Below are 15,489 nucleotides of genomic sequence, written 5' to 3'. Positions count from 1 at the left end.
CATGCAAGAATAGGACACATTTAGCTGACAGTTTTCTCCCTTAGCAGCAGGGTACATGCCCAGAGGGTTACACTGGGCAGCTGCAGAATCAGGTGATGCCCCACAAGCGTGAACACGGGTGAACAAGGAAAGCAGAAGGGCAGCAGAAGAGCCCTCCTGGCCCTCTGCAAGTGCTTTAGATAAATTAAAAGTCAGTATTCTTCTACATAGCACAACGATAAAGGGGCAAGAAAAAGATTTAAGGCAACACCCAGAAATTAGTTTAGTACTCCTTAAATCTCCTGCCCTCTTCAGGGTATATAAGAAAAATGCAAGAGGGAATAATATGTATTGAAGGGTACATATATCACAGCAGGACAGATGGTACAAGATGTTGATTATCAATTTGTTCAAGGCTGTCCTCAGCCACACTTCATCTGCAGAATTTTTCAAAAGGCCAATGAAGCATGGGATTTCAAATAATATTGCATGATTTCCTTCTTTCAGCAGCAAAGATATTTGCTACAACAAATTGAGATGTATTTTACCTAAGAGAAGCTTATCAAAAACAGACTAAAGCATTTCACAGAGCTTCAAGGTGAGAGGATGAAAGACAACAGGAAACACTGAAACAAAAGGATGAGCTACCAGCTCAATTTGTTGAATACAGCAGTAATTCTAATTTCTCAATATGCTTAATTTGAGTTCTCACCTCTGGTATAACTGGAGCAGGTTTCTTCTTATCAATTTGTTTTGCCTTTACAATCACCTTTTCTACTTCAAGCATACCCACTGGTGTGTTGGGTTTGAATTTAATCTGGGTATTTTCTGCTGATACCAACTCTATGGTATAACTTGATGGATTTAAATGATACTGTGCACAGAGAAAGATCAGCAAATCCATCATGGGCTTCCTGTAAAAGACAAATGGAACTGTCACAACAGATGACAATTAAGCAGGCTATAACAAGATGTGCTGCTTAAACAAACATTTAATTCAAGTCATCCTTTCCCTTCCAAGACGAAATAATTACTGCTAGACACCAACTTTAAATATCTTCAAGCTTTAAAAAACACAATGTAAAAAAAAAAAGCCAACCCCCAGAAAGGCCACTAAAAAGAAAATGAAAACCAGTTTGCACAAAAGCATGCCAAGTACTTGAACAGAGTGGGAGTGTCTTGTTGTGTGAAGCTTCTCCTGAGGTCAACTGGAACATGTGGATTAGTGACCTCATTTGACATTTAGTGGGAACTTCCAAGAGTGGTGATAAATAGTTTGTTATTCAGTAAGAACAGTTCTTTTGCAAAGCTTGGCATTTTTATATCCATTTTGAGTTACAAGTGACTTTATTTTCAGAAACTCTGTGCATTAGCCACTTGGAAGATGCAGGAGAAATGAAGTGTGAGAAAGTCACATTTTAAGCAGGTTGCGCATTAGGGATTGTAGAACTATCTAGGTGCTTAATACCAACAGTGAGAAATAAGCCAAATGACCATATATTAGGCAAATGCCATTTCTTGAGAAGCTCTGTGTGATGTAAGATGTCCTTCCCACAATGAAGAATGGCCAACAGAATTTGTCACATGTAGTCAGTACCTGTGTGTCCTTGTTCCCTCAGTGCTTAATGAAGAACATGCTGAGTAGGGTATTAAGATGGGCTGAGTATTTCCAGCTGCTACTAGAATACATTTAATAAAGTTGTACTATAAACAGAAATGTTATAGATGTTTAAATAGACCAAAAGTAAGGAGAATGTACTAACTTTGCATGTTATGGAACTGAATTAGGCTATAGCACTATCATATCATTCCTCAATAATTTTTTTGAGTTGGGTAAAGACAATTTCATTGCGACACCCTCTGCATCTTTCAGTTACAACTATGAACAAGGAAATCCATCACCTGCTCTGCCTCACAAGGATATTATGAAAATAAAAGTCTGAAGCAATCAAATGGTATGTTGAAAAAATGCTGAATGTCTCTGAGAAAATTAATACAGGGTTAGGCTGGTATGGCTTTATCAGAAATCTTGAATTCTAGATGTAATCTCATAATTGAGGCAAGTATTCTGGTAGCCCAGCCAAATGTGAAAATAGCTTCTACAAAGAACCATCAGATGAAGCAGAATTCTAGATAACAAAGATCATGAATATATTTATTAAGCAGTAAGTTAAAGGAGACCTTTCATATGATACAGTTCTGTAAAAATAATTAAGAATTACTCAGTGTTAGAAATTATTGTGAACACTGAATTTTTCCCCTTTGATTTACCCTAGAATATCATTCCCACTTCCCTTCATCTTAAAGGACAAATTTCCCATAAGCTGTCTTCTAATTTCTAGCAGCAGGGCTGGACTCTTTGGCCACTCTCATATATTGCACTTCCAGAAGATAACTGTTTGAAAGCTGACAGCTATTTCCTTTCTAGAGGAAAACTTCTGCCTGCTTAAGTGGCAGGAGAGCACTTGCCTCAGGAGACAAACACAGGAGGAACAATAAAATAAAAAAATCCATACTCCAGTGTGTGAAAAAGCAGTTATCAGATGGTCTGAAGCAATATGGGAGAAAGCAATATACTCCCATCCTTTCCTCTAGATGATATATAACAGCCTGAGAAATACCATGCAAAATGAAGAATAGTAACTGCTCTTCCCTTTTAACATTGCTAAACCAGAAAGTTTATTTCAATGCATCTCCTGTATGTAGCACAACCTGCTTCAGTTACAAGACACAAGGAGGGAATACTTTATTTCTTTTACTTCTAATCCCTAATAAAACAAGTACATGCATCTCACAGTAAGAAGAAAAGGGCTGCAAATGCAAATCTTGTCATTCCCCCATCTTGCTGGGGGCAGAGCAGGGCAGGGCCAGGGAGGAGGGAGCCAGAGGAGGCAGCAGACACCGCTTCTGCAGTGACCTTTCCGCTTGCCAGTGTATCCAATAAGTTACCTGTTACCTTTTTTCTGGTGAATTTTTATACACTGACTGGCTTTAAAAGCTGCACTTCAGTTATTGGAGAGGAGTAGAACATCAAAGATGACCAGAGCAAGAACTGACAAGCAAGGACCCCAGAAAGCCATCCTACAGAAATGCACCACAGTGACAGGGGCACACCCTCAAGTTAACCAGAGTCACAGTAAGTGACTGGTAAGTGAGAATAAGTGAGAAACAGCTGCTAACAAACAACAGACACATGCAAATTAATACAGGAGAACAGTGATTCAGTGCAAATTTGCTCTCCAAAGGTACTTCCAGAAACAACCTGCTTGACTGGAGGATTTCTAAGTCCCCTCCACTTCACTGGAGGCAAGACATCTTCACCAGCAGCTTTAGAAAGATATTCCTTCAGCAATAAAAAAAAAAAAAAAAAAAAAAAAAAAAAAAAAAAAAAAAAAAAATCCCAACAAGGTTTTCTTGTCACCATGTCCTCCAAAACTTATAAAACTCTTTTTCCCTAAAGCCTTCAAGGATTAAAGGTGGAAGAATACATATATCACAGTACATTTAACAGCTTCCATAATTAATGTTTAGCAAAGCACCAAGAAGAGGCCATCAGCTACCTCAGAGTACATAGTCTGCTTGTCCTCCTTTATCTAACTCAGTAAAATATTTATTTGCAACTTAAATTCATCAAATTACTCAAGGTTTTCTGGAAATCTCAGAGCATGTGTTTACGTATTCCAACTTCTACATAATCAGGATTTTTATTTCACTAACACCTTGCATTGTGCTACATAGCTCTTGCTACCCACTATGCCAAGGCAGGGAGCAAACCAACCCCACCTAATCTGATAAAGAAAAGTTTCTTCTGGTGGACTATGGAATTTGAGCACACAGCTGTTAAATCTTGCCATTTTGCTTTTTCTACTATGAGATTTAAAAGGTGTTCTCTCCTCAAGACCTTCAGAGCTGCTCACCTCCAATTATGAATGACAAAAGAAGCAAAGTAACAATTTTTCTGTTTATGTCATTTTTAGAGGGGTTATGCCTATTTGATCATGATAAATAACTCCAAAGCCAGAGCAAAGCTAGAACAAGAGATAGTTTGAATTATGTTTCACGGTGGACTGCAGGTAGTGCACATCTCCCTCATTCTGAGATGAGCCTAGCAGTGCTAATACTGGCAAGATAGTCACTTATGAAATCAATCACATACAGTATCTTGATTGGAAAATCCTGTAACTATAGAATAATGAAACTGATTGAGAAATGAGTGCAATTCCTGATAAGCCTGTAAGGCCCGTCTTGAATACTGAGTAATTATACACAATGTAATCTGACCAGGTGAAAATAGATGCAACAACATTCCTTTCTAGCACTTTGTTCTGAGCAAAGCATGAGAGAGGGCCCACGGTACACATCACTCATCACTGGACAAAGGCAGCAAAAAAATAAGCTCCTGACAGTGTACACATGGAGCCTCATGTCTAAGAAGGTTTAAAAACAGAGGAAGGCATCATATTTACAGACTGCAATACTCCTTGCTAAAAATGTGCTGACAAAACCAGCATAAAGCAACATAATTTCAGAAAATTTCTTCTGAGAAAAAAATCTCACATTTAAGTTATCCTGAAAATCACAGAGTCAGGGGGAGGTGTAAAAAGACCCACTGCAGGTCTGGTGAACAAGCTGGTATTTGATGTCTAGCAACACTCATGAACTCCAGCAAATGATAGTGTGCAAACAGACTCGAGCCAGATTTCATCCCTCATTAGGAAGCAGGTATAAGCACACATTTATAGTACCTGGTTTGAATGAATAAGTAAGTCAGCCTGCTTGGTTTCTGTAGGAGAGACATGGGCTATACACTAACACAAGGACAATATACAAATAGGTTGTCCTATTTCAGCTTAGGATAGCAACAGACTGGCATCTAAATTGCTGTGATCTATACACAGCCTTGCACAGGACTCTTCTTAGTAGAGCAACATTTTAGGTCCCAGGATTTATGATTTCAGCTCACCAGTAAAGGTGCAGGTCTTTCTGAACAGAAGGTGACTGAAGAGCTACATGCACAATCTATCCTATCAATTACCAGTCTGAAATATGCAATTTAGACTAAAACCAGCTTAAGGAAAATATAACTGTAAAAAGAAATCCAAAGCTGTAGCTATAAATTCTTTTTGAAGCATTACAGATTTTATCTGGAGTGATTACATGTTTTTTGATGACTGCTAGTATCTACAGGTAGCAGAGCAAGTGCTGAACACAAAACTTTGTACCCAAATAGGATGAACAATCATGCATTTTACCAAATGGTTATACCCTGGATGAATGTTGGAGTAAACTTGAGCAAAAAATAATATTAAACAAAAATATCATTCTGTGTAACAAACCTCCCATTCACTGTAGTGTACTTGATCACATCTCCTGGCAGGACCACTGATAATTCAATATCTTTATCGATTACATTCTCTTTCTGTTCCATGATGAGGTTGGTTGGCTCTGTGTTATCAAATGGAGAAACAGGAATGGATTTTGTTTGAGATGGAGGAGGTGGTGCCTTAGATTTTCTTCTGAAAAACAGATAAAAGTTAAAAATCAAGTATGCATTTATACATACGATTTCAAACTGACAAAATAACAAGCCTCAAAACAGTAACAAACCACACTTCATTATTTTCTAAAGTCATATGTGCAATGAAGGGATAAGATACCTTAAATATACTATCAGCGGTGACAGAAGACAAAACAGGCTAAAGTATCCCTCGCAAAAAAAAAGCACCCAATAAGCATCAAGCCAAAAAGAATTCTTTAATGTACCATGAAAGAATAAATTATTTGGCTGGTTTTTCCTCCCTTGGGTTATGCAAAGACCCTATTTGTACATTCTCCAAAGAGATTTACTGGATTAGTATAAACAGAAATATTGTACTATGCAGTTTGAAGCCTACTACCAGTGTGCTTAATACAGGATAGATACTGGAGCAAATAGTGACACTTTTCCTCCCCTTTAATTGGTTATTAAATTATTCAAAGAAATTCTACCAGTTCTACAGTATTTAACTTCTGTACAGTAATAAAATAACAGTATAACCAATTCTACTCTGTTTTAATATTTCCTGATATTTCACTCACAATATGCTTTCACATAATCCCCTCACCTATGGTGATCTATTTTAATTTTCTCTATACTCTTTCCCATGTCAATGACCAGACAGTTTACATTTGAATACAAGGACTGATCACTAAATAAGCTGCACTTATTTCACTAAAAAAAAGTTCTAAAACAGCATAAAATCCTCTTTATCTCTTAACATATGTATGTTACAGCAAATTCTGAATGCAGAACTCTCATGTCCTAAAACATCTAGTCCAATATCTCCCTTTTTTTAAGTAACTCTCCATAATTAACCAATATATTCAGAAGGAAAAGATACTATTAATTAAGAATTTTACCATTAGAAACAAGACCAAGACATAGTCAAGACACATTACCTCATGACAGATTTTGAATTTCTTGTAAACATTCTTGAATGGAGCCACATTACCAGGAAGTTTTAATACATTTCAACATAATACACAAAGGCTCCAAAAATATGCTTATCATTTATATGGAGCTGTACCAAAGTTTGTTTACTTTAAACCTAAGGAAATCAATTAACCCCTACAATTGCCCTGCAGAATTAAAACAAAAAGAACCTAGCATACAACTAGAAACACACGCCTTTCTTGAGAAAAAAGTTTAAAGTCACTCACAATGAAGAGCAAACAAGGTCCAGAGCAGCAATGCAAAAAAACAACTGTAACAAGGCTTCACATGACTGATCTGTTGCTGAAAGTGCTTAGAGTTTTGAACTTCAGAACTCTGTGCTGAAAAATTAACTATTCACGGCCCCTCAGAGCTAATCGGGAGTACTCACAGCCTCCAAAACCACTGAATGGGGATCCACATTCAAAATGTAAACCTCCTCTCACAATGATTTAAATTAGTTTGGTGTGCTCTCTATGCAATTCATGATGTACAACATGAGCTGAAAATTTGACTTTGGTCTCTACAGCAGCTTGTCTGGGTAGTTTCATGATTACACAAACATTGCAAAATGTATAAAGCAAACTCCTTTGCATTCCTCCCCAGTTTCTTTGGGGGTTTTTTTGCAAGAGTTTTTGCTTTCATGTAACTGCCAAATATAAATTATTAGCAAGTGCAGAGCATCAATACAACTATAAGATATAAATAAAATCCCACAAACATAAAAACTTACCCCATTACATTAATACCAAAAAGCCCAACGTGATCTAGTACTGCTTGTCCTCCCTTCTTTACTCTTTCTTACATCTTTAACTTCAAATGACTGTTAAAAGCTATTTATCTCTTTGAAGAGGTGTCGCAGAAAGTTTTCAAATGCTGAGGGACTCTATTTTCTATTAAGTAGACAAATGCAATTTTATCTCTGGAACTCTCTTATCACCAGAGTACTTAATGACACATAGCAATAAATGTGGTTTATTCATACAGTGTCCAACTAAAACTGACCAAATACTCTTCTCAAGACATGTGTGCAGCAGTTGAAGTTCCATGTATTTATAAAGAACACACACACACATATACAGGCAGTCTAACACCACTGCTGAAGCCTTGCGTGCCCCACTGCAGAGCCATGTACTCCACCCATTTCTTGGAAATCTGAATGTGCTTTATGGTTACTTATGCTTACCTCTCCCACCCCACACAAAGGAAGAAAAATCCCAAGTGTACTTTCTCAGAAGTCAGGCCAAGTTTTTGGCAACCTCTTATTAAACAACAGGATCCCAATGCTTTCATTTTCTGTTCCCAGACATCATGTTTTTGATTCTTCAGCTCTCACTATTTCTCTCATCTCTCCTTCTCAGCCCAAAGTCTTTGCAATTGGTCTCATTGCTTTTTCATTATTTCAGCTTGTTTTTCTACCTTATCAGGGGAGCAGCTGCCTGCCAGTCAGGCTGGGCTGCACTCCCAGCCCCAGAACTGGTGCTGGACAGCAAGAACAATTCAGGTGACCATGATTAAATAAGCAGGTGATGGTGGAAATACACTTGTAGAGGTAGGTTTTACAGACAAACCCTCCTCTCCCTACTCTGCAATTCAAGAAGCCAATGAAAGTGATTTTCTTACCAAGGCATCTTCCACACATCATTTTATCCCAACACCAAAACCAACTCCAAGTCTATACCACCAATTCAAATACTTGACCACTGCAAGTCTTCAAGATCAAACACTACCTGCTAGGAAAAATTTAGAGACAACTGCAGCATTACTATCTGATCTGCTCCTCATAGTCCAGCACACGACTGAAGCTGTCAAGGCAAGTCACGCCTATATATTTCAGGCATAAGTATAGATTAAAAATACTTAAAAAATAAATTCTAGTCATCTTCACTAAATTATTACCACACACACACATTTCTATACAAAATTTGGGGTGCCACTAAGTGCTTCAAAAAGGTTATTTTAAGTTAGACGTATGGTAGTACTCTGATATTTTCCCTTAACATTCAGCAGCCCAAATATTTGCTGTGCCAGCCCCAGAGCATCTATACAACATGACTACCAGCATTGATACTTGGCTTTCATCTCAACATCAATATCACTGTTTGAGATACAATCTCTCTTTATTTCTACTACAAAAGCACCAGTTAGATGTTAAGATCAAAGTATGGATCAATGAGAGTCAAACAATGTCCATTCTTAGGTCATCCCTTCAAGCCAGGCTTATGATACATGTAGGATGATATAAAGGAAAAATATTTGCTGTATCTGCTCCAGAGAGAAATATGATCTTTCAGATTCTCAACTCATCCATTTAGTTATTTCTGGAAGAACATGAGGTCATATTGTACAAATATTGAGTCTAGCAGGTGGCTCAATAGGTACCAAAAAAACCCCCAAGTTCAGAAACAAACTTTAATTTCAATTTCCAAGCAGCAGAACAAACATTAACAGTTTGCAAATCTTTTGTGGTAACAGGTTATTTTACAGGGCATATCTCTATACTAATTCCCAATATTGAAAGGATACAAATATTGTAAATAATACTGGTATTTTAAAAATAATAGAGAAAAATAATATGGCATAAAATAAGGCACTGGGTATATAGCTCTGCCAGCACAATAATTCATAGTGCAACTGACATGGCAGTAGTAATGCTATGGGTAATGATAATACTAATATTACTAATTAAGTGATCTTTGAAGATTACCTCTACAGATTTACTCAGTGAGGTTCTAGCAAACACCTAACAAAACATCTGCAGATGTTCTCTTACTCATACCTTTATTCTGATATAAAGAAAGCAAAAAAAAGTGAAGTGCATTTTCGGTCTCTTTCAATAAATAAAGTGGACCGAGAAAAGGAGGCACCCCTGGAATCAGGATCTGTTTTCAAAGATGATGTGAAAGAAAAAGTTTCCCTAGTCAAAGGGATGTGTGGATTTACCCCCTAGCTAGCCTCATTGCTCTGAAGATTTTTTTTTTTCAGTCTTATCCTAGAGAGAAATAAATCACAGGACTGGGATGGTAACCATGACAGTAAGGTGAAAGCTTAATGGAATCTCTGAATGTCTGGTTCACACTAAAAGCAAGAAAGCAGCAAATGAATCCTTCAGTTCCCTCCAGACCATGTGAACAGACACTTGCCCCCTCTGATTATCTGTCCCCATGGCAGTGACAGTCTTGAAAACAGAAGCGACTGTATTTGAGCCATAATTCATTAAATGTTTTCTATCATTACAAGGAAAAAGACGCAATTCTGAGACAACAGAAACACAAATTGTATTATGGGCATTTGTTAATTGTGCCCCTCTTACCTTTAAAGGGGCACTAACTCTGGTATAAACATATAATTTAACTAATTAAACAACAAATTTTAAACTTTTCTAGAAAAAATATTAACTCATTGCCTTCAAAGCTGAATCACAACTAATATTACAATGATGTATTCATGCTCACTTAAAACGTATGAAAGACTCAACTCCTGAGAACAGAAAGCTGCTGACAGTGCTGTCTGTACCATCCAACAAAACACAGTTAGCTCCCCTCTAGGCATAAGAATCACTCTGCTCTTAGGAAGAGAGCCAAAAGCTCAGAATCCTAGCAGGCAAGAGAGGATAAAAGAAAAAAAAAAAAAAAAAAAAAAAGAAAAAATACCTTCTCCTCTAAATTAGTACAAAGTTTATTATTATTATTATTATTATTATTATTATTATTGAGGAATTATAGAAATGTGTTCTGATACAAAAGTTTTGTTACAACACATTCTGTTCTGCCAAAGAAGTACTTGTTTTATTCCTGGGGGGGAAAAAAAAACAAACAAGCCAAAACTAACAAATAAAATGAAGTGGAAAATTAGTTCCAATGACATTACTTTTAAAGAGGTTGAGAACTTAAGACTCCTGAAGTAAATAGCGCAACACAAAATACAAGTACAAACCTGGCATGTCCATGTGTTACACAGCTCCACAAAAAGCAGATACTTATATCTATTTTTGCAACCTTTTCTCATAGCAAAAAATGCAAAAAAGTAACCCAGATTTGCTGCCAAAAGAAAGAACAAAAAATCTGAATGGCATTCAAAACCATTAAAACCTTGTATGGCTCAGTTATCCTTTATTATATTTACAATTATGAAAACAGCCTGACAGAAAAGGCGAGCAGGGAAGAGAAAGCAGTAAATCTGTAACAATAATTGAGTAATATATAACTGGCTGAATAAACAGGAAAAGAAAACAAAGAGCAGCTTGATGTGAAAGGGGGAGCTTAACCTTTGATACACTAATAAATCTGACAAATACTTAAAACTCAAGAAAACGTATGCTACCTCCACTAAAAATAAACCCTCAAATCTTTATCAAGAACTGCTAAAAAGGTTGCTCAAACAGCTGCTTTTCTTCCATGACTAGTAAGAAAGTTCAATTAAGGGCTTTCAAATGAAACAAAACCTGAATCTGTCCTTCTGGTCGTTACCCCCAGTCATGAAAGCAGGTAAAATGCCACTGTCTTTTCAAAGCCTGCAGATGAAGCACCTAGTTCTGCTTGGGGCTTTTCCAGCTGCTATTCTGAACATCAATAGAAGCACGAATTGTCAATTATCTGAGCTTTGCTGCTGTTGCTTTTTTCTCCTGTTGAAAATAATGGTTTTGAAGTAATACTGGAGGCAGGGACTGGATAGATTCAGAGGCTAGGAAAGGTAGGGAAGAGAAAAGCAGAGCTGCTTAGTTTCACAGCAGCCAGGAAAGAGGCTAATACAGACCCTTCCTTTTTCACTCACAGACATATGTGCCTCAAACACAGGTATGTGGGTGTAGGTGTAGGTGGGTAACAGATGAAGTGCTGCAGGACAGAAGCTAAGAAGCTCTACACTAACAAGGAAGACAAAATCCAACCCCTCTTCTTTTACCTGCTGTAGAAGGCTGGGTTCAACTACAACAGTAGCACTTCCCAGCTGAAAACTCAGATACAGGAAGAATAATTGAGAAAGCATAGCAAGGCAACTTTAGAAAGCACTGCAATTTATTTTCATTTTTCCTGCAAATGCTTTGAATAGAACAAGCTTTCTCCCTTTTAGAAAGTTCTTTATTCACCAAAAACTTTCTCTTAGCAGTTATATCTTTTATCCACCTTGAGTTTGGTAACACTTAAAATCTTTTGTACATTCATGTAACCCAAAATTAGGAGAATTTATTAAACTGAAGAACAGAGATGATGTGAAGTATTGGAAGGGAATGGGACACAGGAAAAGTTTCCTATCCTGAGCAAGATTTAATAGAAATATCTCTGTGTGTATGCACTTATACACAGATGCTACAAGACACACGGTGAATGTATAGAGAGTTCCTACACTGACAACCAGGTCTGTCAGCAAATAAAGCACCCTTGCTCATTACAGGAAAGAAAGAGAAAAAAAAGAGTTCAGTTTAAGCTGAGAAATTGTACAAAACCAAGCATTTTCTTCACTAGATTTCAAGAGAAGCATCTTGGCAGTTAGTATCCAGAAAGGTTTGATGTAATGAGGAAGTTTCTCCCAATATATGAAGACTATAGCTACAGCTCCCCAAACAGAAACACTGAGCCTCTTGGGCCAACATCGCTTGCAAAACTAAGAAATGCTTTGAGCACCCACCTGCCACCAGATTTTCCTGCTCATTCTTTACAGCTGCCTCCTCAACATTCACTCTCCTGCCTGCATCTTCCTCAGAAAGCAAAGTGGAAAAAAATGGAAAAACCCTTTACCTTCAGGAACAGGGTCACATTTACTACTTCCCCAATTGCTGCTGGAGCCCCAGCCTCATCTCAGGCACTCTGTGAGGGGCAATGGGTGGTACAAAGCAGAGCCACAAGTCCCATCCCAGCTCTCTGCACAGCATAAACCCCACCAGCAGTTTTCACAGCCACCTCTGCAGCCACTGGCAGCAGGAGCTCCCTCCCCTTTGTCCTACTTTAACTTTACCTCCCTCACTGGTTGGCAGCTCAGGGCCCCAAATGAATGCTCTTATTTTGTCTCCAAACTCATCCCCATCTACACACAAGAGCTGTCATTATCCCCTTTCTCTGCTTTATATCTGCACACCCAAAATCCTCTGCATCCACTCCTCACTGGACTCTTGCAACAGGCAAGAGGCAAGGAAGAAAGAAGGTATTTCTTTGAAGAAAGAAGATATTTCTTTGAAGAAACCTGGCTCCCTGCATGATGGTAACACCAAAGCTATTTTGCATAACCACTTCATTAGAAAGCCTCTGCACTTTCTATAAAAATGTACAGGCCTTCAGCATTAAATATAAAGGAAGAAAAAATTCTTATTTATAGAATAATGATTATAATCATCATCAGTGTGCTCTGGGGAATGTTAAGAATTTTTCCTAATGAATGCTTTGCTCTAACTACGATAATTCACTTCTATATTCACCCCTGCATCCTTTCCAGCTTTCTCTACCACAGCCAGTTTACAGCCAATATACTTCACTGCTGAGTTTTTAACATGCTAACAGATGACACAGTGCCAGCAGCATACTGACTCCTACAGGAAGTTCAACTGAGCACTGCTTCTTGAATTCTTTCTTTGTTGCTGTAAGCAAAGTCCATCTTGGCACTGTGCAGTTACTTAGGAATTTAGTCTACTTAGGGTACTACAAAATATTTTAATGCTTTCCATGACAAATAAAATCAGTATACGACATACAAGGAACACAAAGAAAACACAGCAAGGACTCTATCATAATAAACACTAAAAGAATCAACTTTTACAAGGTATTACAAGCAACTAAATTTTAGATCAAAATATCAAAATCTGATGGAAACCAAAGAAATCAGAAAAGCCTTACAGCCTGCATGAAATAACAGCATTTCTCACTTAAAATAATGTCAAAAACTTCATTTGAGTTTCTAAGCACCAAATATCATTTTAAAATAAAATAGGCAACAGCTTATATACCCAGAAATTTACCACTAAAATTTCAGCAGTCTGCCCACATGGATAAAAACATCTGTACACACCCTCATCTCTTAGCCAGAGACGGGATTTTAAAAACCTTTTGTAGAATTATTATGTACTTTGTCTGAAAAATTACAACAGACATTAATTCTTCTTCCTTCGTACAGGCCTATATTTAAGTTCTGGAAATTTATGTACTGCCCTACACCTGAATTTCTGTGTACTGAAGATATATAACTATTGGTAAATATCTTTTCCTCACAGCAGGTATTAGGACAACACAACACAAATATTACTTTGAGGCCATTCTGCTCAGCCTCTGAACAAGGAGAAGGAAATATAATAGCTAAAATTGATTACACTACTTTTCTGCTCACCTCCAAAATAGCACAGGTGGTTCTTCCCCATTAATATCAGGCGAGTTTCCTTCAATAGCATGTGGAGGTAGAAGGGAGGGTGTGTGAGTGTGAGTGTGCATGGCAAGCTCACTGTGGCTCCCTTCCTGTGGCTGCTGCTGACATCAGTAAGCCTACCTATTTATAATTCCACCACCTGACCAAACAGCCTGCAGAGTACATCTAGAGATTTGTACAGCCTGTAATCCCAACATATCTACTTCAGCCAATTCAAAAGAGAGCATTAAGTAGCTTTGTTATGTCTTCTGTGGCTTTAGACCATAAAAAGAATCCAATCCTGTTTTCCGCACCCCTTTTATTTGCACAAAATAAGTTTAGTGGGAATTTTTAGAATTAGGACTAGTCCTTCCATCCATGCTTTTCAGCCTTTCCCATGTCTCTGTCTGTGAGATATCCAACTAAACACCTCAGGTAAGCATATTCTAGGGATTAATGGAATATTTAGACAACAGAGACAAATACCCATTTACATCCAGGTAATTTCATCATCAGTACTACCTACAAAATTATTGAAATTTAAGATTTTCATAAATCAATTTCACAAGCCAAGTACAGTATTTATGCTATCACAAAACCAAAAACAACTCAGAAGTGTTTAAAGTAGGATAATTTACAGAAGCTTGACCTCATTGTCAATTAAGACCAGAGGCTGCTTAAAAGCAGCTTAAAAGCAATTCTTGATTCAGTTACCTCTTCCCAAAGTCAGCCCTAATGCATTCAGCCATGGGAGGGCTGCTTGCAGCTGAGTCTGCCCAGGGACTGGAAAGGAATGCAGTCAACAAACTCTTAGGGCAAGTGCTGTCATCACTGGCAACATCCTGCAGGTTTCTATCATTGGTAAATGTTGCTTCCAGATCTGTATCAGGCCACAGTGTGTTTCGAAGTGGCTTGAGTAGTGCTTCAGTGAGAGGAAAACATCTGTGTGAGTGCCTGTGTGCTGAGTAAACAACATTACTGACAGTTCCTTACCTAACCTTTCCTACCTGAGAAGTCCTATCACCAGCATCCATCCCACATTAATGCCAGACAAAACAGAAATGTAAGTCAGCTTTGCCTAAACATGGGTAAGGTTGAAGGAAACAATCAGTTGTGCTCCAAGTCAAATGCACTCTGCAACCAAACTTCAGTAGTTAACAATAAAAAAATAAAAATCCTTTCACTTGACTGATAAGCTGGAGAGGGCAATAATGCAGATGCAGCCAGGCTTGCAGGAAAGCTTTGGCGCACACAGGGTATCAGTGTGGGCTAAAACACCAACATATTGCCTGTGGCTGCTATGTCCCACACAGGACACAGTATTTGAGACACTCACTTGGAAGCTTTAATTACTATCTGGGTCTAAGGGCTACAGCTAGAAATATACAATTAATACTCACAGTAATAAATCCCCAGATTTTTTTTAGTCCTGCTGTTATCTTGTGGTTATTTTACATGTAGTTTATCTAGTTAGCAATATGCTTCCTTATGGCTTTCGTAGATTAAGCAGTAAATTTATCACTGCTGAAAAATCATAGGGCTCTCATTCAGGGAGTGACCAACAGAATTTAATACTACTGACTACAAGCAAGTGCACAACATCTCAGATAACCTGATAATGGGAAACAGAAAGGTTTCCCATTTCTACAAGTATGTACCTGGCCATTTTCCCTTCATCTGACAGAGGTTACTTTTACCTTTTCCCCAGTATC

The 15,489-nt window shown here is 37.8% G+C and overlaps 1 protein-coding gene across 3 annotated transcripts in view; it reads right to left on the bottom strand.

Moving 5' to 3' along the window:
• Positions 1-15,489, bottom strand: part of COBLL1 (cordon-bleu WH2 repeat protein like 1) — a 73,916-nt gene that overhangs the window by 28,583 nt on the left and 29,844 nt on the right. For 2 of the 3 annotated variants that reach the window (XM_058809545.1, XM_058809546.1), the window contains exons 2-3: positions 5,316-5,495; positions 692-893 (exon numbers count right to left, since the gene is read on the bottom strand). In XM_058809545.1, coding sequence (XP_058665528.1) covers positions 692-893; positions 5,316-5,495 — 382 coding nt within the window. Of the gene's footprint in view, positions 1-691; positions 894-5,315; positions 5,496-15,489 lie in introns of those variants that run through there. The other variant, XM_058809547.1, reaches the window with a different exon arrangement.

Source organism: Ammospiza caudacuta, chromosome 8, assembly GCF_027887145.1.
Source record: "Ammospiza caudacuta isolate bAmmCau1 chromosome 8, bAmmCau1.pri, whole genome shotgun sequence".
Taxonomy (NCBI): Eukaryota; Metazoa; Chordata; class Aves; order Passeriformes; family Passerellidae; genus Ammospiza; species Ammospiza caudacuta.
This window is presented reverse-complemented; position numbering and strand designations above follow the sequence as displayed.